At 35.4% G+C, this 24535-nt stretch overlaps 1 protein-coding gene and 1 pseudogene across 7 annotated transcripts in view; one reads left to right on the forward strand and one right to left on the reverse strand.

Moving 5' to 3' along the window:
• SYT14 (synaptotagmin 14) overlaps positions 1-24535 on the forward strand; it is a 111804-nt gene that overhangs the window by 23397 nt on the left and 63872 nt on the right. For 2 of the 7 annotated variants that reach the window (XM_058165292.1, XM_058165293.1), the window contains exons 3-5: positions 13641-13805; positions 14514-15651; positions 19143-19361. In XM_058165292.1, coding sequence (XP_058021275.1) covers positions 14787-15651; positions 19143-19361 — 1084 coding nt within the window. In that variant the 5' untranslated portion in view covers positions 13641-13805; positions 14514-14786. Of the gene's footprint in view, positions 1-4473; positions 4550-9319; positions 9675-13640; positions 13806-14513; positions 15652-19142; positions 19362-24535 lie in introns of those variants that run through there. The other 5 variants (XM_058165295.1, XM_058165296.1, XM_058165297.1 and 2 more) reach the window with 4 other exon arrangements.
• LOC131189255 (NADH-ubiquinone oxidoreductase chain 4-like) lies at positions 104-819 on the reverse strand (annotated as a pseudogene).

A 24535-nucleotide genomic window follows, 5' to 3' on the forward strand; every position in this document is an offset into this window, starting at 1 on the left:
GTTCCAGATTAAAGAGTTAGCAGTTCTTGTTACTCCCTCGGTGTGTGAGGGTTGTTCCTATTATCGAGGTCACAGCTTGATATTTTGTTTAAATTACACACACTAGTAAATTAATTCTGGTTTTAGTGAGATTAGTATTAGTGGGATTGTGTGTAGTGCTATTAGTAGGTGTTCTCGTGAATGTGTTGGGTATGTTGGGGTGTTAGATGTGGGTGTTCCTGTTTGTGTTGATAGGAATATATGTAGTGTGTATGATGCTGTAATTAGTATTGATACCCCAAGAATAATTATTGTTGTTGGACATCAATTGAATAGTGATGATGTGATTAGTAATTCTCCTGTGAAGTTTATGCTTGGCGGAATAGAGATATTTATTAGGTTAACTAGCAGTCACCAAGTGGTAGCTATTGGTAAAATATTGTGGAGTCCTTGTGTTAGTAGCATAATTCGGGTATTATTTCGTTCATAGGTAGTGTTGGCTAGGCAAAATAGTGCTGATGAGGTGAACCCGTGGGCGATTATAAGGTATATAGCTCCGGCTAGGCTTCATTGTGTTTGGATTATGATTGCTGCGATTACTAAACCTATATGGCTAATTGATGAATATGCAATTAGTGATTTTAGATCAGTTTGTTGTAGGCATGTCAGGCTGGCTAGTGTTGCTCCTCATAGCGATAGAACAATAAATGGTAGGAATAAGTCTGTTTTTGTTGTTGGGAGTGTTTGTATTATTCGGATTATACCGTAGCCCCCTAGTTTTAGTAAAATGGCAGCTAATACTATGGATCCGGCGATTGGCGCTTCTACGTGGGCTTTGGGGAGTCATAGGTGGAGCCCATAGATGGGTATTTTTGCTAGAAAGGCCCCAAGGCAGGCGATTCATAGTATAATTTCTGTTCATGGGTTAATTGGTTGTGTTAGTTGTGTGAAAAGTGTTGGGGTGTTTGATATGTTATTTAGAAATAGAATTATTATTAACAGTGGTATTGATGTGGTTAGAGTGTATAATATAAAGTAAGTGCCGGCAGTTAGTCGTTCTGTTTGTTGTCCTCACCGGGTGATCAGGATTAGTGTTGGGATTAGGGTTGATTCAAATATGATGTATATTAGTGTTAAATTGTAGGCTGTAAATGTTATTGTGATTGATAGTTGTAGTAGTGTTAGTGTAATCAAGAATACTCGTTGTCGTTGTATCGGTTCTTTGGATATAGTGTGTTGGCTGGCAATTACTATCAGTGGTAGTAGTCAGTATGACAGCGTTATTAGAGGGGCCGAGATTGAGTCAAGGTGTGTGTATGTGTTTGAGTTAGGTTCTAATAAAGTCATGCTTAATATAGCTAATATAAATGTGTATGAGGTTGTTGTTTGGTAAAGCATTTTTGGTTTTATGATAGTGATAGTTGGGATTAGTATTATAGTTATTAAAATTATTTTAAGCATTATAATAAGTTTAGGTTTTTTAGGAAGTCGCTGCCATGGGTTCGTGTGATTGCAACTACTAGGCTTAGGCCAATAGATGCTCCACATACTGAAATTGTTAGTAATATAATTGGTATTGGGGTTTGTGACAGCGTTAGTGAGGTCGAGGTGAATATTACTAGTATTGTGAATACAATCAATATTATTGTTTCTACACACATTAGGGCTAGTATAAGGTGCTTGTGTTGTGTCGATATGCTTATAATAGTGATTATAAATGCTGTGTAGAGCACAGTTTTAGTTAGTTCCATTACTGTGGCTTATATGGTAAGTTCTTTTGGGTCGAAATCAAATGTCTATTAGACTACCGCAGTATTCAGTTCATTCTAATCCGCCTTGAAGTCATTCATATAGAAGGCCCAGGGTTAGGATGGTCAGTAGCATTGTGATTAAGGTGATAGTGTTATGTGGTGGGTTTGTATTAGCGCTTCATGGGATTGGAAGAAGTACGATTTCTAGGTCAAACAGGATAAATAGAATGGCCACTAGGAAGAATTGAATTGAGATTGGGGTTCGGGCATTGCCTAGTGGGTCAAATCCACACTCGTATGGTGACAGTTTATTAATATCCGGTTTTTTAATAATGTGTTTGCTAATTATGTGAAGTGCGGTTGTTATTGAGGCAATGGTGATGAAATTTATTATTTCTTCCCTGTGGGGGCCTAATGCTTGGAAGGCATTTGTACTAATATACTAGAGAAATAAGATCCTCATCAGACCACATCTACGAAATGTCAATATCAAATTGCTGCTTCGTATCCGAAGTGATGGGTGGTTGTAAAATGGTGCTTAATAAGGCGTATTAAGCAGACTGTTAAAAATGCTACCATTTATTAGCTTACCATGTTAATGTTTCTGGATATGCAAGAAGTAGGAAGGGAAACCCTCTTGGGAAGGTAGCTTTTCACTGACTAAAAAGCAACTAGAAACATCAGCCAAAGAGTCCCACCAAGAGTCATCTCTGTAATAAGGAGGGGTACTCATCGCCAAACTGCAAGGCATGGTTGACCAAAGGCCCTTCTAAAGTCAGTAAAGTGGTCAATTAGTGGTCAAATTGGGACTTCTTTTCGCAAAACATCCCCAAATATAAAATAAGACCCTTAAAACACTAAATCAATAATAAAATTAAAACAATTGAAATTACTATTGAAATATTCCTAAAATAAATTTTTAAAATTTTGTGGAAAATTTCAACATAATGAACTATAGCCAATGTAGACTAGAGAGTATAAAAAGTTGGTGTGTTGAATGTCACTGAATGCAACCACTTTCAATCTAACCAAATGCTAGATAGACAATTTATCCCAAGGTTGATCTATGTCGCCCTCGCCTCCAGTTTTTGAATGAGGTTCATAGCTTCTTCATCAGTGGAATATAATTTTAAATGATTTTAGATGGTTAAGAAAAATTAAACCTCATTAATTTAAAGTTAAGTAAAATAGAAGAATTTAAAGAAAAAAGTGTTTTCTATCCTCTGCTCTTTCAACATCTACTTTCCATCTTACTTTCCTATCATATTCCACAATATTTATTTATAGTTCTTGATGTTGAAAATTTATTGATCACTTATATAACAGCAGAGCTCTCTTTCTCAATGTGTGCTGTTCTCTAGAGGAAAAAATAGTATACATTTTGAGTTTGATAAATTAAATTTTTTTATTAAAATATTTTACAGGAAAAGACAAACTAGTTTGTTCAGTGGCATTCTTCGCTCTTTTTCTTCTAATCTTAACCACCATATCAATCTGTTCCTTCTAATCTTAACTGCCATATCAGTTTCAAAAATACAAGCCCCATTAAGGTTTGTTTGATTAATAGAATTGATCATATAGTGGTGTGGATCTAGATCATGTGGTATAGTATAAATCTAGCTTTGGTTGAAGTTATACTTCCCCTTTCAAATATAAATGAAAATAAGTAGAAATATATTCAAAATATGTTAATAAATCCCAGGTTTTTCAGTATAATGGATTCTATGTCATACTTTGGACGGTTATAACAAATTTAAGTAATACATAAATAAAATAAGGGTATCATGTATAAAGTTGTCTGATAAATTTGCAACAAAGAAGATAAGAAATAAATTCCTTTCTGTTCCTGGCTGTTGATTAATGCACACTGTCAACTCTTCCATACTGTCATTCAGATTTTATGCAAGAGCATACGGTGACTAACTTTGTCATCCTTGTTGATGCTACTATAATTGTTAGCATTTTATCTCTTAATGTTTAGATTTTATTGTTTATTGTTGTTTAATTATTTGTACAATAAATGGTTTAGTGGTAAATAATAAACTACCATAAATTTTGGTACATTTAACAGTAGAAAATATAATCAGTCAGACCATAGTTATTCAACCCTAGTCCATAGTTATATTTTATCTTTAGTCTAAAGTTTGAGTTTTTAACTTAGGGAAAACAAACATAAGATTACTAGGCCTATTTTACAATACTAGTAACATTGTATGTTTTGTTGGTCCTTCACATTCATTAACATTAGAAAGAGGATAGATTTGATTTGTCAAGGACATAACATTGGAATTACTTTAGGGTTATCTGAAAACATTTCTATGGCCATGTGGCCAGCATGACCATATACCAAGGCAGATGGAATGCTGTTACCTTCCCACCAAAGTGGTATCTATTTATCTACTCACATTTGCATGCTTTCAAACTGCTACGTGGGCAGGATCTGGAGCAAGGAATGGGAACTCACCCCATTGTGCAGTGCTTGGGTCTCAAACCCGAGGTTTCACTTTCCCGCTGACAAGTTCAGCATCTTTAACTGCTGAGCCATCACATCCCTATTCCACTACGGTATCATATGCTAAAATAAGCACGTTTATTATGGATTTTTTGAAGTAATCATACCTTGCCAATAGAATCAAAGTTCATAATACATAAGGGGATTGTTTGTGGACATAATCATTAAAATGTATGAACTGGAAGCAAAGAAATAATTTATTTTTCCTCCCCCTTTTCATCTACTTTGTAGAATTTTTGCTGATTATAAATAAAGCACATGAGAGTATGAACGATGGTAGAGAACATGACAAGCACCTTTGATATAGGTAATATCTTTAAAGATCCCTCCCCCAGCAAAGTCATTAATTTGTACAGTGGAGTTTATGGGCTATATAAGAAATATAGTTAATATTTCTTAGCTAAATCTGAATATTTCTTTTGAAATTAGTTATGGGTTAAAGTTAGACACTATACCTGTACCTGATTATTAAATAGTAGGTAGTTTTTTAAATATGGATACATTCCAAAATTACTTGGTTAGATTTCTACTTGTAGAACAGGATTTTCTCTTTTTCTCTTATCCTTTGCCAATTCAAATCTATTCAGAAAGTTCAAGAGGACAAGAATAATTCTGTTTTATTGAAAAATGTTGTTCTACTAGTATACAGACACATTTGTACTGCTTCCCAAATATTCCAGAGTAAAATGTTGGAAGGTATTGAATATTACAGTTTCACAAATCTACTGTCAAAAATCTCAGCACTGGAAAAAACTCAACAGCCTGGATGGGACTTTATAAAATCAGTGGAAAATATGGTGGTGTTATTTTTTACATCACGTTACTTGTGGATCAAGTTCTATTACTATTTCAATAATTATGATTTTCAATCATTCCATATGTTTCTTAGGAACAGACATTCCTTCAGTAGCGTAGGGATCAACTATATAGAACCTCTCCCACCCTTCAGTGTTTTGTAATATATAAACTGTATTGTATTGTTAGTAGGGTTGTATATAATCTAAAATGTTTAAACATATTTTAATATGGTTTAATACAGATGTAACTATTACTTAGAGTTCTTTGATTAAGTAGCAATAATTATTTCTTTCCAACATTTCATTTCATTGCATTACATAATTTTATATTTATTTTGAACACCTTGATAAGCATTGGTGTTAATGCTGTATGTTATATAAATGAAATTTAAGTTTATATTATTATGTATTAGTTTGTTGATTCCTAATGATATTTTTCTTTTTTAATAAAAATTGTTACTTTGAAGCAGAAGTATTTAGCAGAAGTATTTAGAATTTAGAAGTATTTAGATTTAGAAGTATTTTAAATTTAGAAGTATTTAGCAGAAGCTAAATATTAATATAGTAAGAGACCTGTGTGGATTAGTGTTGAGTGCCAAGGATAATAAGTAATGTTCAATTGTATTATTATTTAGGTTTATAATGCAGGTTTATATAGTCATAATCCCTTCAAAATTAAACACTGCAAACTAATAAATCTAATCAGAGTAAATACCATTGAATTTTGGGGAATATACTTCCAGATAAATTTATGTAGGATAGCAAACATCAAGACTTACAAATGAAGGTAAATATATGTGGCCCAGGATAATGTTGCAGGATCCAATCTGGGTCGGTCATTGGGACCAAAGGTTTTGACTTCTGAGCTTTTGGACTAGCTAAAGAGAAGTTCCCTGACGATGGTCTCCAGTGTGAGTCGAAAAGCTTGGAAGTCAAAACTTCTGGTCCTGGTGACCGACCCAGATTGGATCCTGCAACATCAAGACGTTTTTTTAAATTTTATTTTGTCACAACAGTATAAGTAAACATCAACATAAATCAACAACACATCATAAAAGAAAAACATATATATAAGTAAAAGTACGCAATAACTATATTAATTTGTTGATTGCTTATATTAACTTCTTGATTGCTTAGTGGGATCTAAGCAAATAAATAAATCTTTCCTTTCCCAAAAGAATATTTATTAATTTTAACTTGATTTTGCCCAATATTATGAGGAATGTTCCAGTAATTTAGAGGAACTGGAAAAGAAAAACATTTTAAAGTGTTAAGTTGAAGCCCTTTGAATCACTAGTTGACTTCTAATGCCATCTAATGGCTGATTCCTGAAATATATAAAACACTTTTCCTGTAAAAAAACATGCCTTTTCTCAATACAAATGCACTTTAGATTTTTAAATAAGACACATTGGGAATCTCTTTGACTATTTTCATAATTGCTGTAGCATAAATAAAGGGTAGTGAATGCTATTATATATCACTTGATATTTACTTTATGTATGTATGTATGTATGTATGTATGTATGTATGTATGTATATTAGAACTGTCTTCGTTTTAATGTCAGTAATTTGCATTTTTGTATATTCGAATTTGATACTTTTTTGGTTTTATTTTGCTTAGTTTTTAATTATGCTGTCCTTATCATTATTATCTATGTATATTGCCAGAGTTGAGAGATTATAGATCCAGAGGGACAAGAAAAGAATATCTCATCTTATATCCTGAAATCTCTGCACTGGTTCATTAATATTTAGCACCTCAATTCTCATCATGACCAGTGAGAAATGGATTTTGGGCTAATGCTATTTTCTTAACATTGTGAGAACCCTGTTATCTATGGATGGGTGTGCTACCACTTTGTTAATAAGGGCTTCTTTAGTTGCAGGTGATGGAAGAGATAATAGTGCTTACATTATGTCCAGAGAAATAGTGACATTTTGCTTCTGTACCAGGAGTGAAATCTAAAAATTTTCCCTACCGGTTCTGTGGGTGTGGCTTGGTGGTCAGGTGATTGGGTGGGCATGGCCAATAACAATAAATAATAAAAATAATAAAGTACACAAAACAATAAGAGGTACCAAAAACTAACTTTCACACTTTACACACATACAACACAACACAACACAACTGACTCACACACAATGTAAAAGCAGCTGTACTTCACCCAAAATGGCCCCTGAAACAAGCAGGAACCTTACACAGCCATAAAAAGCTCAAAAACCAACTTTCACACTTTACACACACACAACAGAACACAACTGACTCACACACACACACACACACACACACACACACACACACAAAATGCCACATACAGCTTTCTGAGATTTTGTGTGTTTGTGTAGTTAGAGTGAAACACTACAGAAACACACCAAATCTCAGAAAGCTGCACAAATATTTTATTTTATTATTTTATTTTATTTATATTTTTTAGATAAAAGCAGCTAAATTTAAAACTTCCTTAATTTTAAATTGCTGTCTAAAAAAATCTCCTTTAAAAAAAACCAATTAACTATTTTTAAAGCTCCCTGCCCCCAATTACCCAATTGCAGGCAGGCAGATTGAGTTGCTCACCAATGAGATGGATTGCAGGCAGGCAGATTCAGTTGCTAGCTGATGCAATTGATTGCAGCAGCCGAAGCAAGGCTTAACGAGCCCAAAGAAGCAGCAATTAGGCAAGTGGGGACCGGGCGATTGTGTGAGCATAGGTGGGGGCTGTTGTAAGAGGTTGTAAAAAAATGATTTTAAAAGCCTGTGATGATCAGGCAACTCAGCGGGGATTGCCAGAGAAAAAAAAGCTTTTAAAAGGCTCCTCTGAATCCCAGATGAAGTTGCCTGATCGCCAGAACCTCTTAAAAGGATTTTTTTAACAACCTCTTCGGCCAAAGAGCTTGTAGAAAACATGGTTTTTAAAGGTTCTGGCAATCAGGCAACTCAGCTGGGATCGCCAGAGGAGCCTCTTAAAAGCTTTTTTTTTTACAACCTCTTTGGCCAAAGAGGTTGATGAAAAAAAGCTTTTAAAGGGTTCTGACGATCCCAGCTGAGCCGCTCGATCATCAAAGGCTTTTTTTTTTCTTTTAAAAGCATTTTTTCAGTGGAAGAAAAAATGCTTTTAAAAGTTAAAAAAAAAACCACAAAAACCTCTGATGATCACGTGGCTCAGCTGGGGCAGGGGGCAGGGCTAGGGATTTTTGCTACCAGTTCTCCAAACCACCCGCCACCATCGCTACCAGATCGGGCGATTCGGTCTGAACCGGGAGCATTTCACCCCTGTTCTGTACCAGTCTTTATGATGGTTTGGTCCTTGGCATTCCAACCTTGGCCCATTATGGAGGCTTTCCTTTCAGGACTGCCTATTGTGACCTATCATTCCATATTTTCAACCTAGCCTAATACCTCAATTCAGTAGAAAGTTCAATGAAGCCAGATCAAAGTTAGAAACTAGCCCAATAACAGAATAATCATTTACATATCAAGACACAGGTAGCCACCACTTCTTTCCAAAATTGTGATTCCCTCAGCCTGTTGATTGCACGGCAAAAAAAAAAAAAGTACCAAATTTGAGCTTTGCTCCTGCTATGAATAGTGCTTGCATTTTACAGTTGGCAACTGCTAGATTACTTCTTTAATGATTTCACTAGTTATTTTTAACTTCAAATTAAATTGACTTTTAAAGCATAAGTATATTAATTGGCTATGATGGGTTTCAGATAAAGCCCATATTGGTTTCATTTGTACACAAGGCAGATAACATTTCACTGACATCATTAATAATTAAGCTATCAATGACATGCAGTGAGATAAATATACAAGGCCATATGCCATTGGAACTTGTGAGTCAACACTTTATGTAAGTTAAGAAAACATTGCCGATATATCTATTTTATTTTGCTAAATAATTTTTATAAGTCTATAGTATAGTTGAAATTTTAAGTGTGAAAGAAATACTGATTTTGTGGTAAAGGAGCATGTTTTCTGTTTCTTTAATTTGCAAAAGAAAAAAATAAATATAGTAAAATTTAGTAAATTTTAAAGTAAGTCATTCTTTGTATTTCTATATGTATTAACAATGTTAAATCAAATTATTCAGGCTTGATAAAATGTTTAAAGGATTGATAATATTTAGAAAATGTATCATTCATTTAAAATTTTAATAGCTTTCAGGACGCAATTTTGAATAATTATTTAGGATGTTACTGTAGATGTCATCTATATAATTGGGATCAGTTGCTGGCATTTAAGTTGATGAGTTAATATTCCTTTTTGTAATGAATTAATACTGTTTCTGTTTCATTTACGTAAATACTTATCATTGTATTGAGGTGGTATAAACATAACATACTGTAGTGTACCTCATTCTTTATTTAGAAATAGAAATGCTGCTTGATGCCATTTTTCAACTGAATTATAGATTTATTAAATGTATTAATATAAAGTCAAATCTTCTATATAAAGGTTATTTATACTCCTTAAAGATGATCCAAGTGTGCAGATTGATACAAGATAGATAACTTCCAAAGATATACATTTGTCATTAAATTGGTCTAGATGTTGCTAAAGTTGCATCCTCTTTCCTGTATTCCCTTAACCCCATTAAATAGCATCAGATAAGGCATTTATTCAAAGGACAGGTAAATATTCTTGATTACAGCTTTGTAATTAATATTCTGATTGCATTAAATATGATTTGTATAATCATATCAATGTTGCTTTAATTCCTGATTGTGATGAACAGGATTCCTGTATTTACTGATAGGAGCACAATCTGCAATAGTGACTATTTTGAAAGATAGTTTAATCGTTAGCTGATCCAGAATATTAGTACAGTTTTTTTGCTATTTTCCTGCCATTTTTAAGGTAAGATTATCCCAGAGTGTCAGTTTCTCATGAGAAAAGGATTAGATTTAAACTTCCTTCCAAACCTCATTCAAATACAACTGTTAGTAGTGGAAAAATAATTGAGTTATGCTTAAACTGGAGCCAAGCTTCTAGCAAAAGTGAAAGGAGTGAAATCATATTTGTGCTCTTAATGGTTTTGAAGATAAATCACTTGATTTCCAGTTAAAACAAACTTAAAAATGGTTGTATTCATTTTTTCAGTTTTTTAAAATATATGTTACAAACTGTGTAATGTATTTAGATCACTTTAACTATTGTTGGAAAAGCAGAATCATATTACAAATAATAATGGCTGAAAAGCCCTGCCATTTATAATTTGTCATTGGATGAATAATAGAAAAAGAATATGAAGCAAAGTTCCTACATAAATATGAAAGAAAATGTCATATGGAAAAATGCATTCCTAGGTCTGTAGGGCAGAGATCCATAACTTAAGGATTCAGTACTATATACAGCTAAAACAGTTTTGAATAGGGCTCTCAGAGATCTCAAATGTTTTTATCAAATTATAAAATTTGATAATTTTGGAATATGACAGAATAGGATTTTTTTTGTTTGGAGAGTAATTATGTTAATTATATTTAATTGTAGCTAAGTAAATGAATCAAAATTCAGCTTTGTTTTTCAAATGTCCACAAAAAGTTGACACCCCAGTTTTAAGTGCTTCAAATAATTCTTAACTACTGCTACCATCTGTATATACAATGGGCAATAGCAGGCCATTGAGTAAATCTTGGATTTATTATCACATAAAAATTATTTTTTTAAAAAATGTTGAATTTTTCTAAAAAAATATTTCCATAGTCCAGGAATCCTGTGGCTTCAGAAACCTTTTCTCTCAGATTTGGAGACATTATACAGTTAAGTCGTTTTTAACAAATGATGAAATCACTGATTGAGGAGACTTATGCCTGGTCCTTGTAGTTGCAGCTGTTGCGACATCCCTGCAATCACACAATCAGGTTTCGAATGCTTGGCAACTGCCTTGTGTTTATGTGATTGCAACCTTGACTGTTAGCTTCTGACAAGCAAAGACAATGGGAAGATGGCAGGGGGTTCCAAAAAGCAATCATGTGACATTTTCCCCCAGTGACCACAAATGACTTGGCTAATGATGACCACAGGAATGCTACAACTGCCATTGTAATTCATTGTGGTCATAGGGCACTTTGTGATGCAGTCCTAATTGCCATTGGTAAGCAAGGACTACTTGCATAGGAACTAAATAACAATAGCACTTAGACTTATATACTGCTTTACAGTCCTCTCTAAGCGGTTGATAGAGTAAGCATATTGCACCCAACAATTTGGGTCTTCATTTTACACACCTCGGAAAGGATGGAAGGCTGAGTCAACCTTGAGCCTGGTGGGATTTGAACTGCCAAACTGCAGGCAGCTGGCAGTCAGCAGAAGTAGCCTGCAGTACTGCACTCTAACCACTGCTTTGAGCATGTTAGCATATATATCCCTCCTTCCTGAACAGCTCCACATACAGTTTCACATACTGTCTTGTTAGTTCTGATGGTCCTAAGATTGCTACTTGCTGTTTCTCTGGTGCTGTACAGTGTTGGGAACTGCAGCAACAACACAGAAATACAGGTAATTGGTTTGGAGACCTGTCGTGTTGCAAAAAGTTTGACTACTCTTTGGGATCATTGGAAGAGACAATTTGCCTTCAGTGATAGGTTGATAGAATTTATATACAGAAATCATTGATGGTATTCTAAAATAAAAGTCAGCAATTTGTCACTGATTGGTAGTGAACTCAGATTTAAGTTTTAAAATTAGACAATAAGTCCTACAGCTAGTCGTCAATGTATGACCAATCTGTTAGCTACCATTTTAAGTTACAATGCACTCTGAAAAAGCTACTTACGACCCAGATGTCCTGTCTCAGGCCAAGCACATGCACACATCCAAGAGGCAATTGCAGACTTTTAGTTATAATGTAACAAAAAGTCATGTGCTGATGCATGTAACCAAGTTCCCATCAGTCTAGCAACTTGGATAAATAAAGAATTCCAAGTTCCAGGGAGTCAGCATAAGAAGGGTCAAATGGTTCTGGAGTCCATGGCATAGAAGAGGTTGTAACTGGTTGATTCCCAAAAGCACAAAGTAAAGGGATGAGGTGAGGCAAAACGAGGCAAGGCACAAAGAGTTGGAGTAACTGAGGATTGTTTCTGACATCAGTCCTAACTCCAAGATCCTCAGAAGCCTCATGTGTCTCATTTGGGGAAGTGGGGCTGCTTTCTCATAAGTAGCATCACTGACATCCACTGCTCTTCCCTACACTCTGCTCTATGTACCCTTGCATTGGAAAGGGGTGGCAGTTCATCTTCCTCATTGCATTACAGCAGCAGCTGTTCCCTCTGTTTGTTGGACAATCACACCCCTTCTGTCTGGTCAATTGGCTGTTCAACTGGCGCCAACTGCTCATCTTCCATAGATATCTCAGGAGCTAGCTCCATGTCATTGTCAGACTCAGAATCCAAAGCCTTCATGACACTGAATTCAAAGTTCCAATATTTGGGTGCCCTCTTCTGTCACATAAACACATGCTGAGCTACTGGCAACCAGCCCATATTTATGGCTTCTTCCGGTGTCCTGCAGTCATATGATCACAATTTATAGGTAGTCCTAGACTTAGTACTGTAATGGAGCCTGCCCATTACAGTTGTAGGTCATTGAAGTCATGAAGCGAAGCGTCCATGTGATTGCTTTGCTAAATTACTAAAAATTGCTAAAAAAATGGAGCAAAAGAGCTGTCCTTTGAAAGAGAAAATAAGCAGCTCCCTTCCAGGCACAGAACTGGTGTGCTGGGCTAGAGAAAGGAAGCTTTGGATCACAATGATTCGAGTTTCCTTTTTCTAACCTGGTGTGATGCACTGGATAAATGATACTAGGAGACTCATTTTTCTGGAGCAGCATGGCAATTGCCCTATCCTCCCTGGATTTTCTAGCCCACAGTTGGGAGGGGAGTTGGTGCACTGTGCTGTGAAAACAAAGCAACTTGAAACCTTCCCTGCTGGCTTCCCAGCTGACTTTCTGAAGAAGCCAGAAGGGAAGATTGCAATTGCTAATCACATTTTCGCAGAGGGCTTAGCAACCTATTGTAAGTGCACAACCACAAGCCAAGAACCCAGATCGCAATCATGTGGCTGCAGGGGCACTGACATGGCCATAATTTCAAGTAATGCTTGTAAGTTCCTTCATTCAGCACCATTGTAATTTAAACAGTCATTGAATGTAATTGAAGACTATTTGCATGCCAATTTTGCTGGCATGCAAATTTGGCATTTATTTCTGATTTTTAGTAAAACTGCCCCATAATAGCAATAGTACTTACATACCGCTTTACAGCTCTCTCTAAGCCGTTTACAGAGTCAGCATATTGCCCCCAACAATCTGGGTCCTCATTTTATCCACCTCGGAAGGATGGAAGGCTGAGTCAATCTGGAGCCTGATCAATAGATTCACTTAACAGTCATGGTGTTCATTTAATGACTACTGCAAAATATTGTAAAATTGAGCATGGCCACATGGTAGTCATGACTTAGGTCCAAAATTGTGGGTTCAAGTATGATCATAAGTTGAGGACTATTTGCATTATGTGCTTGCATATAATTTAGGGTGAGATGTGATAATCTGATTATTATAAATTAAGTCTTGCACTCTGATTATGATTTTGTTTCCTTTAGTATCTCCTGAGGCAGTTGGATTTCTATCAGCAGTTGGGGTACTTATCATCCTGCTGTTGATCCTTTTTCTGTATATTAACAAGAAGATGTGTTTTGAAAATATTGGAGGCCTCCCAGACCTCAATTCCCATTACAGTGCCAGAAAAAATTCACAGGACAAACTGCGTAAGTATAAAATTCTGCAACGTATGATTTTGAAAGACATAGGAAACTTCTAGGGCAGTAATGTATCATGGAATGAAAGTTTGGTTGAAATAAAAACATATCTGGTAAATTCCTAAATATTTTTATTAATGTATCTGTAGTGATTGGTCATAATTATTTATTTAGGGAAATCCTTTCATTTTATTTAGTTGAAGCTTTTCTCCTAAAACTCTTCTAAATAAAATTAATATAGCAAAACAAATGTATTTTCCAATATATAAGAGATTCCTCTATATAAAAAGCTAGAGGTGGAAGAGACTATTCAGCTGAAGCTAAGATTAGTTATTGAATTATTTCCTTTCTGATACACTGGCCTTTCTGACTACTGAATGCACCATCATAGCCCTGACCTGGATGTTGCTGCAGTGTATCAAAACATCTAATTGATGAGTAGGGTGGATTGGTTTTACCTTTTATTTACATTGAGTGCAACCAGAAATTAGATAAATCCATTAATTTAAATTAGGCTTTTTTGTTTATATTTCTTTAGATCACATCTATGCCTCTAGAATGTTTGCAATCTGGAATGAAATTATGTTAGGCCATGCTTTATAAATTCTTTATTCTAGAAAAAAGCAGGGGATGTATGTTATTGATTATTGTTTCGTATTAGCCCAAAACATATTCATTTTGGTATATTATTTAAATATTTAAATTTTTCCTTTGCAGGTGTAGAATAAAATCCAGTACCTGCTGTTCAATATTTTAAATATCTGGTTATAAGTAGTTCACGTTTTACTATATTATTGTAAGATTCCTAGAAAAGGATTGATTCTGGCTTCATAAAGAAAATATTTGTTCTTGTTTATTACGTTTAAGAAAATAAAATCAAAAGACTAATGTTAATTGCCCTTTGGTTAAAGGTAAATAAATTGCAGGAGTGAGACATTCACAATATTGTAATTTTCTTGTAATATTAATTTATTAATATAGAATTGAAATATGTCATTTTTCAAGCATTTGCAACAAAATCTGAATCTTCCTTCTGTGTCTTCTCTGGTTGACACATTAAGTAATGCTGTAGATGATTTTACTAGTGTGGTTGGTGATGTCAGCTACACAGTAGCTGACTCCGTTACAGAGCAGGTAACAAACATGTTCAGCAATTTTCAGACAGAAAGCACAACTCCAGTGCAAGAAGATAAACCTCTATTAGACAAAGATAAAAAAGTAACATCACTAAATAACATTAAAGAAAATTTTGTGAAAGAAGAATGTGTAGAAGAAAAACACAGACAAAGTGCTTCTTCAAAAAAATGTACAAATGATGGTAGGGAGTTTTGTTCTAATAAGGGCAAAGTAGATTCTCAGCAAAATGTTCCTGAACCAAACATTTTTTTTAATGAGACAAAAATTTGGGAGACACATGTAAAACATGCTCAATGCAAAATTAATTACTTAGAAAAACATATATCAAAAAATAATAGAGAGAATTACAGTACTTATAAGCCAGAAGAATTTCTTAATCAAGAACCAGATAGACAGTCACATACTGTATCAAACCAATCTAATGAAAGATTGTCTGAAAAAATAAAACAAAAAGCAACAGAACGTAACTTGAAAAACACTAAAGAAGTACACAGTATTTCATTCAAGAGTTTGGAAGAAACTGAGGAACAAACACCAGAACTGCCAGACTCAAGATCTGAAAAACTAAAGCGTTTTCATCAAGTAAAAGGAAAGAAATACAAGACACTTGTGACAAAGGAAGAAGAAAATGTAACGTCAAAGAAAAGTGAAAAGGAAAAGACTAAGTACTCAAAAAGTTTTTTAAGAGAAGTGAGTAGTAAGAAGACACCAGAAAAAGGTGAGGTGTCATATCATAGCTATACTTTATACGTTCAACCTTTCCTGGATCTTTTACTACATTCTTCTTAGGTGTTTTATGGAATTCATTTATATCTGTAAAACAATTCTTTTTATGATATATATATTTTTCTAGAGCTGTAGCTCTGTTTTTATGAATGAAAGTACAATTCATAAAATGTCTCCTTCTCTTCTTTCACCACTTCCAAATTATATCCCTGTGGCTCAGAAGGGCTCTCTTATAAACTATGTAATATTTGGATTTGAAGGCAAAAAGGTGCTTCAGAGTAATGTAGCAGCACAAATGTAATATCTGTCTCCTACCACTCCTCAAAATAAGCAATGTTTTTGTAGAAAAAGATGCTGTAAAGCAGGGGAGGGTTACAAATTTTTTAACAACTGGTTCTCTGCCCTAATGACTGGCTGGGTGGGTGTGGCTGGGTGGGCGTAGCTGGGTGGGCGTGGCCAACTTGATGTCACTTATGTCGAGGGGAGCTTCACCTCGCCTGCCTTCTCATGATCGTGGGGATGCTGCAACGGTCGTAAGTGTGAAAAATGGTCATAAGTCACTTTCTTCAGTGTCCTGGTAACTTTGAATGGTCACTAAATGAACTGTTGTAAATCAAGGATTACTTGTACAAAAATACAAAAAGCTTCTTTGCCTGCAAAAAGCTGCCCTAAATACTAGTCATTAGATTAGAAATGGGGAAACACACTGAAGATCAATGAGTCACAGCCTTTATGGAAACCTAAACAATTTTATCTGAATGCCTTCCTTTTCGTCAGCAATACCTGCAACCCGGAGTTACAAATCAGGCAGGTTGCTAGAGCACATGGAGGAATTAAAATAGTTAATATACAAGGATAACTATCATCAGCCAAATTACTCTTGCTCATAAAGTGAAACCCTTTAGCAGAGAGGTCATTTAAGCTTTCCAGAAACTGGGTGGGCATATTTGGGCTACAAAATGCTGAGCTAAAGAGACAAATTAACAAATTAACATCTTGAATGAGGTCTAATCCCATTCTGCCTTTGTTCAGGCCTTCCTGCAGGGTATTTTTGCCTATGAATATAACTATCTAACTCTTTATCTCTTAAGTGTTGACATCTTCTATGTGCTATTAAGGAAGGTGGGGCTGCTTTCTCCCTGTAAGAAAACATGTTTCTCCAATTCTCATTCAGGGAAATATATTCTTCCTTTTTAATATTTCTCAAAATATTTCATTCTTCTAGAGAAGGGTGGGTGCTAACTTTCTACAATTGATGCCATGTTACTATGCCATATTATCATGAAAGAAAACTAAAACAAATTGGAAGGAGGATCCACTTATCAGTCATCAATGAGCAATCATGTGCCTTGCCCACTCCAAAGCAATGCAAGAGACAACTGTCCCAAAGGTGCTTTTTCAAGAGGTAACTGGACTTTCTGGAAACCAAGAAAGTCCAGTTGCCTCTTGAAAAAAGCACCTTTGGGACAATCATGACCTGGATGACTGAAGAATCCCCATAGACAAGAGGCTCCTGTGCTCAGTGAATTGACAAAGCACAGTTTCCCACCCAGGAGAAGCAATCATTAGATCCATTTGCACCACTTAAAGATACCAACTGGTCTCACTCATTTCTCAAGATATCCTTAGCTAATAATCCAGATTTAAGGAAAGATCACATGCCCCCAGAAAGGCAGTAAAAAAATCAGAAAGAATTGCAAGCTTGCATCCTGCCAACCCTTTTGTAAATAGCGGTTCCAGCCATATTGGAAATATACTCCAAAAAACCTAAAACAACCCTTTAATAATCTTTATGAAAGTCAAGGCCCAGGAACAAAAGTACCACAAAAAACTGAGGTGGGGGGGATACAGACTCCGGAGAAGCTCAGTCTACAGACAGAAAGTCTGGGTGGAAGGCTTACAATGTAACAAGCTTAACCCAGAGGCAGTTTCTGAAAACACTTAAAGCATCAGGGCAATTAAGATAAGAATTAGGCTAGAAATACAGGCATACCAGAATGTTTCCTTCCTGCCTCCCTTGCAGGATTAGTCCTCTAAAGTGGAAAAAGATTTCTTCCAACAAGATTTCTGAACTGGTCTGAACTGAAAATTAACATCCGGTCAGGAGAACTGGTGTGAACCTGTAGCAACCCACCTCTGCTGTAAAGCCTCCAAAAGAAGATGCATTTTGTTTAAGGAACGGTAGTCGGTTCATTTTTCCCACGTGTTCCAAAAATATCATTTTGTGTTCAAATCCAAAGTAATACACAGTATATCCCAAGTTTCAAATTTGATGATGAGAGATTTTGAGAGGTTTTCAGGCAACAACAGAGGATCAGGGAGTCAGTGAAAAAAGGATAATCTCAATTGTGTTCTATTCTTGCTAACATTATATATAATTTCTGAATATTTATTTGCATAATTTACTGATATATCTCTTAAGGTTTCAAAACATTTTTCTGTACTGAAAATTGCTATTTTTTTAAGTACTAGTTATTAAATTTTTCCTCTGTTTTCTTTGATTTTTGTATGCATTATATTTAATAAAAATAATACCTTCCATAGTTCACGAAGCATGCCTGGTCTGGCCCTTCATGAGCTGTTGGCCATGTGAGGCCTTCTTCCCAATCTCATGAAGAAACTGTAACATATGAGAATGGGAAGAAGGCCTCACATGGCCAGCTACTGTCTCATAAAGAGCTTGGCTGGATATGCTTGATTAGCTGAGGCAGTGGAATTCAGGGGTGATGGAGTACAGGGGGGCAAAAGGCCAGAAATGGGATAAAGTAGATGGGTGTGGGAAGTTGAAGCACCTGTGCGGTCATAAGTGTGAGCGGACTACCAAGGGCTTGAATTTTGATCACATGTCCACAGTGGTGCTACAACAGGAGAGGGGTGTATCTTTAGTTAAACATAGAAATTATGAAGTTACAATGCAGTTCTTTTCCTGCTTGTTAAGAAAAAAACTTGTTTTAGACACAACTCCTGATGACTTCCTGGAATCATCCATTAATCTGCATAGCAACAATATAGAACTATTTCCTATTTTCTTCCACTGTATTTTTTGACTTCCCAATCTAGCTTGCAACCTTGCAATTTTCTTGTGATCTCCTTTTCAAATATTAATAGGATCTGATCCTACTGAGGTTTTCTGCTCGAAAAGAAAAACATGTTTTCTTAATAAGGATATGTATTCAACAAACAGAATATTGTAAACAGCTTGTTTCAATGTTATTTATAAATCTGATACCCAGATTTTTAGAAAGAAAAATGAGAAATTCAGTGAAATACTTAGATGGGATAAAATAAAACACAAATGGGGGAATTAAATTATTGAGAACCTGATTATTTCTTCACTAGATGTTTTGTGCTTTCTGAAGCATTAATAGAAATACATTTATGTTGATTGTCCAGTTATTTTGATATTTAAGATTATCAGTGATTAACTAAATATAACTTTAGGATGGCACCATCTGTTAATTTTTTTCTCTTTTCCCAAAATAGATAACTTATATATAAATAAAGACCAGCATGGTTCATCATCGGAGAGTGAAGATGAGGCACTGGGTAAATACCATGAAGCCTTGTCAAGAACCCAGAGTTCATGGGCACCAGCAGGCAACAGTAGACAACAGAAAAATTATCGTTGGGAAACCAGACAAAAATATAGCCCTTTGTCTGCGGAATATGATGGGTATAGTAGTGAAGCCTCTGTAGATGAAGGTATGACATGCTTTGCTATAGTTCTTGTTTTTCATGTATTGTTAAAATACATTTTATTAAAATGTATTTTAAAGACATTGCATTTGTAAGATTTAAAACTATAGATTACGGTAAACCTAAAAATGAGTGTATTTTTGAAATAGTTTAGGATTTGCAAAGTGGTGAATATCTGTAGCTCGGGTATAGGATGAGAGTGAAGGTTCGCTCTCTGAGCTTGTGGGTTGGTTTCCGAATGTTTCGATATCAGGCTAGGCTAGGTAACGTCTTCAGTGGAGTTTAGGACAGAAAGAACACTGACACTGACATTCCCTAAACTTTGCTGAAGATGTTACCTAGCCTGGTTCGAAAACCAACTCACAAGCTCAGAGAACAAACCTTTACCCTGAGTTTAGGATTTGTGGGTAAAAAATAAGTTGTTTGTTTTCTAAGTGCTTAGTGTATGTAAAGTCAACTTTAAAGCAAGCAACAAATGTGAAATCTTGATTTAGAAGACCAGTTGGTAACGAAGGATGTCTGTTATTCTGACTGTTCATTCATCATAACAATTTTCTGTCAATTGCATGAGGACAACATTATGAGCATTGATGCAATTTACATTATGTCAATTTTTGTCAATTTCATAATTTACACAAATGACAATTTTTCATTCAAATTTTCATTATAGAAATGACAATTTTGTGTAATGATGTCATATTGCAAATGACATAAATTGCTATAGAAATTTGCATACAAACTTCATTGTAAAATAAAGGTATCACTGAATTTTAAAATTACTGATGAATCACTTCCTGCTAGCTTTGGAGCTTATCAAGTTGCCTCTCCTGCAAGGGGAGGGGCAACCTCTTCAGTTAGCCCATCCTAATTGCCTGAAAAACCTGATACAATTCCAAAGGAAACTTGGGGTAATTCCTGAAGCCCTGGTTTATGCTTCAATCAAGGCCTTAGTCACTGCTTAGCATGAACAAGGGACAGCAACCTTAGATTGGATCTATTAAAGTCTCCATGTGGTTGGAGCCCAGATGTACCCCTGGTTCTCAGAAGAACTCTGGAAGATGAAGTAGCAAAAGAGATGCCTATATTACCTCTAGTGGAAGATGAAGAATGATTCAGACCAGGTAGATAAAGTAAGAGCCTTTATTAAGGATTAACTTGTGGTAATAAAGGTGGTGAAACATGCCTATTTCTTTGACACTGAACCTGCAGATAGTCAGTCACCTGGTGACCTTGTTTCAGGTAATCTGGTCCTTTCTGGATAAGAAAGTGGTTAAATAAACCTTTCTAGGGCCACTGTGAAAATTATGCCAAGCACCTATTGAAAACAATTTTTTAGGATCCACTCAGAGCTAACTTCCAACTGTTCTGATCCTAGGGAGATGACTGGGCCTTAGTCTTGTCTGGTTATTTGGGCTCAGTTTGATTGCGTGGCTTTTGAAAAAATCAGTCAAAGTCCTTGGACTGTAAGCTCTGGTACCAGTGTATTAGACTAATGTTCTTCCTGGCTGATCAAGGCCTCCTGAGAACACACAGCTGGATTCAAGTGATAGTAAATACTTCCTTGCTGGAATGGTATTTCCATCTACTTTAAAGGAGGTGATAGTCTGCCCCTTCTCAAAAGGCCATGCCTGGACCAAGTAGTACTGGACAATTTTCTGCCAATCTTCATGCTTCTTCTGTTCCTCTTTTGGGGAAATGAATTATCTGCGTTATCAGTTAAGTTTCAGTCTGGAGCATAATACTGAGGGAAAATTGCTCATGCTTGTCAGTGATCTCTAATGGAGCTGGAATGATGCAACTATCCTAACTTCTTATATCAGCCAGTGGTTTTCATTACCACTGACCTAATATACTTCTGGATTATTTATGTGGATTGGGAGAGATTCCAGTTTCCACCCTAAGAGGGAGAGGGGGGGCTAAAATTTTATTGAGAAAGTGGAAGGTCTGTACCTTCAAAAGGTTCAGGAGGAAGTGGGTTATCTGGATCTATACCTAGAAAACCTAGAATATTATTTTTCCTTAGAATACACTGTATTTACAGCAATAGATTATGTCATAGCTTCAGGCTATAAGTGAAGCTCTACTTGTTTATGTTATGGTATGAAATAGAAAGTGGGAATACTGTTGGGCAAGCATGCTAAGAGTCCAAAGGCAGGGGTGAAATGCTACCGGTTCACAACGTTTGGGTGAACCAGTAATAATAAAAGCTACTGGGTCAGGCGAACTGGTAATAAAAAAAAGCTACCGGTTCAAGTGAACCGGTAGTAAAAAAAAGCTACTGGTTCGTTCGAACCGGTATTTCCGACAAGCTGTGCCGCGCAATTTAAATTTGCTAGAAAGCAAAAAATTCTGCTTTGTAGCAAATCTAAATCACCTGGCACAGCTGTTCCCCCCCTGTTCTACTTACCTTCAAAAGGCTCCTTTTTCCGCATGAAGCACGCATTTGGTGCGCACTGTGCATGCGCGGGCAGTGAACTGGTGGCAACCCGCGGAGGTTTTCACTACTGTTCAAAGGCCATAACAAATGTTTACTGTTGCATTATTAGGATATAAGCAGTCAGATATTTGTAAGATAATAGATAATAGCTGCTCCAGGAGGAGATTGCCTTTTAGACAGATTTTTTAAAATAAACTTTGATTATTATTTTTTGCATTCTTATTGTCTTTTACAGGATTTAATCATTGTCATGTTTTTTAAATTAAAGATTGTATTGTTTTGTTCATTGTTGTAGACTTCTTCAGAAGGTAGAGCACATAATAAAATAAAAATCTTAGTAGTAATATAAACAATCAGAATATGTTTATTTTAGTTTAACTAGTTTAATCTGCAATATGGAACCTCAGTACTTTTTCTAGGACTGATTTTTGGAAGACATGAATTGGAAAGTTGGTAAAAGTAGACTGTAAGGAATCACTAACAATGCTGGTCAGAGAAATCCTACCGTAGCTGTAAGGAAGAGCAGAAGAGACAAATAGCTTAATGTTCTTTCTATATCAGTTATTTTGCTTGGGCTGTGCAAAATTTCAACTGCTATTTTCTTTTTTCCCCCCATCATAGTTTCCATAGTGAAACTATATTGTGGGAATTTGGAAAGTTGATGGATCAGATCTGTTGTTTGTTATCTAAGACACTATGATATGTCATTCCTAAGCAGTGGAATGTGCTTTCTTAGGAGGTGTTATTTGGCTTCTGCTTATTTCAAGTCTTTAGAATTGCTTTTATCGTGTAAATACTGTTGTATATTTTATTTAAAAAATCATATTGCTTTTATGTATTCTGTATTTTTAATATATTATTATCCTTCTTCATTATTGACCTGGTCAAAATGATAGATTTGAAGTAAAATATATAATTGCATAATTATTATTCTTATCAATATCTGTCAGACATAATACAAGCAATAAATCTCCTCTCTCAGAAACTTAATATCACACAGTTAACTGTAGAAGCTTCACGGATGTGACATGACTAAATAAATAGCTTTTATTTAAAAAATAAAAAGCATATATTAAAAGCAATAACATCAAGCTTTTGTTCTGCATTTGCTTTCTGTTTCCTAATCACATTTCTTAGCAGAGCTAGCAAGGTTATTTATGGCTAGAAATACAGTAGGTACCCAAACTTTAAAGTGACCACTGTACACAAAAGTCAGATTTCCTCATCCTGTTCTTTTTATTGAATGTATGAGATTTAAATCTTTTGAAGAAAAGTGGGAACCTCTGTTCTGTTTGGATCAAGGAGCTTCTGCTTCTGAATTGGGAAAACAATATCTCCTGAAGAACTCTGAAAATATAGCTAGAATTATCCTAAGAAACTAGGTTAAGATAATCAGTAAAAACAAGCAGAGGAGTTTGCCCTAAAATTATTTTTTTTCTGTAGAAATAGGTAAATGTTTAGATTGATTTTGATTTGTGCTTGTGATTTGATTTATAAATGTTAGATAAGACTTTTTGTTTCTTGTCTCTGTATAACTTGGGGAATAATTAATATATATAATACTTGGGATGAATTCAGTTTTACAGACTGTGGGTAATAATGTTTCCTTGATAAGAGAAAGGACAAGAATATCCTAAATTGTGTATTAATATAGCAGTTTGTAGCTGACCAGTACCATCTTGTGGTCGAACTGCAATGCTGCATCTTTGTTTTTTTCAATTGAAAATAGTAATCAAAACCCTTGATCTCCTTTAATCTATCCTTCTCCCCATCAGAGTATGTTGTTCTATACTAACATTTGAAGTTAAAATTTGATTTTTTATTTGATCTTTTTTCTTTCTTTCTATCACTTTTATGAATTGCTGTGTCTCCCAAAAGAAATAGCTGGAACTTCTAATCTATAGTAACATGTTAGGAAGTGGTTCTGTAGAAATTATCTCATTTTCCCCTATTTTTACCTCTCATCAGAATAACAGCACCAATTGTAAAAAGAGTTCTAGACTAGGGTTAGGGAAAGGTCTACCAAGCTGCTATATGCAGATAGGAAGGGAGAGCCAGAATGTGTATTCCAGGGATGTCCAGCCCCTAGTCCAAGGGTCACATGTATTCCCTGTACAGCTAGTAATGCAACCCACAAGATTGTTAACTTTTAACATTATTATGTGATTTTATATTATAAAACTATATATTTTATATGCTGCCCAAGACAATTCCTCTTCATGCAAAGTGGCCAGGCAAGTTAAAATATTGGCCACCCATTGTGTATACCGTAGGGCTTAAGGAAAAGGATATTTGAAATTTCCAGCTTTTCACTTTATAGGCCAAGCCATAGAGCTAGAGTCCTAAGAGACTGTCTGCATATTTCATGTTTCTATTTTTCCTTGTTGATAAACAGCAAAAATACTGTACATTCAATTTGCTTTTCTCAGCCATTCAAGTGGCAGACCAAAAGCGACATTTTAACAATGTGAAATACTAACTTCCATATTGTATGTTTTTTGATATCTGATTTTATGGCTCATTTTATTTCTGATAAAGTATCTGCAGCAGTGGCCCCCCAATGTCTTGGGCACTAGGGACTGTTCCGTGGAGGGTAGTTTTTCTGTGGACCTGGGGGGGTATGGTTCCATGTGTTGCCTGGATCCCATGCGAGTGCAGATGGGGCTCCATTAGCTTACACACCTGATTCCTGGCAGTCCACAGACAGATGCTGGTCTGCAGCCTCAGGGTTGAGGACCTATGA

This window comes from Ahaetulla prasina, chromosome 1 (genome assembly GCF_028640845.1).
Source record: "Ahaetulla prasina isolate Xishuangbanna chromosome 1, ASM2864084v1, whole genome shotgun sequence".
Classification (NCBI taxonomy): Eukaryota; Metazoa; Chordata; class Lepidosauria; order Squamata; family Colubridae; genus Ahaetulla; species Ahaetulla prasina.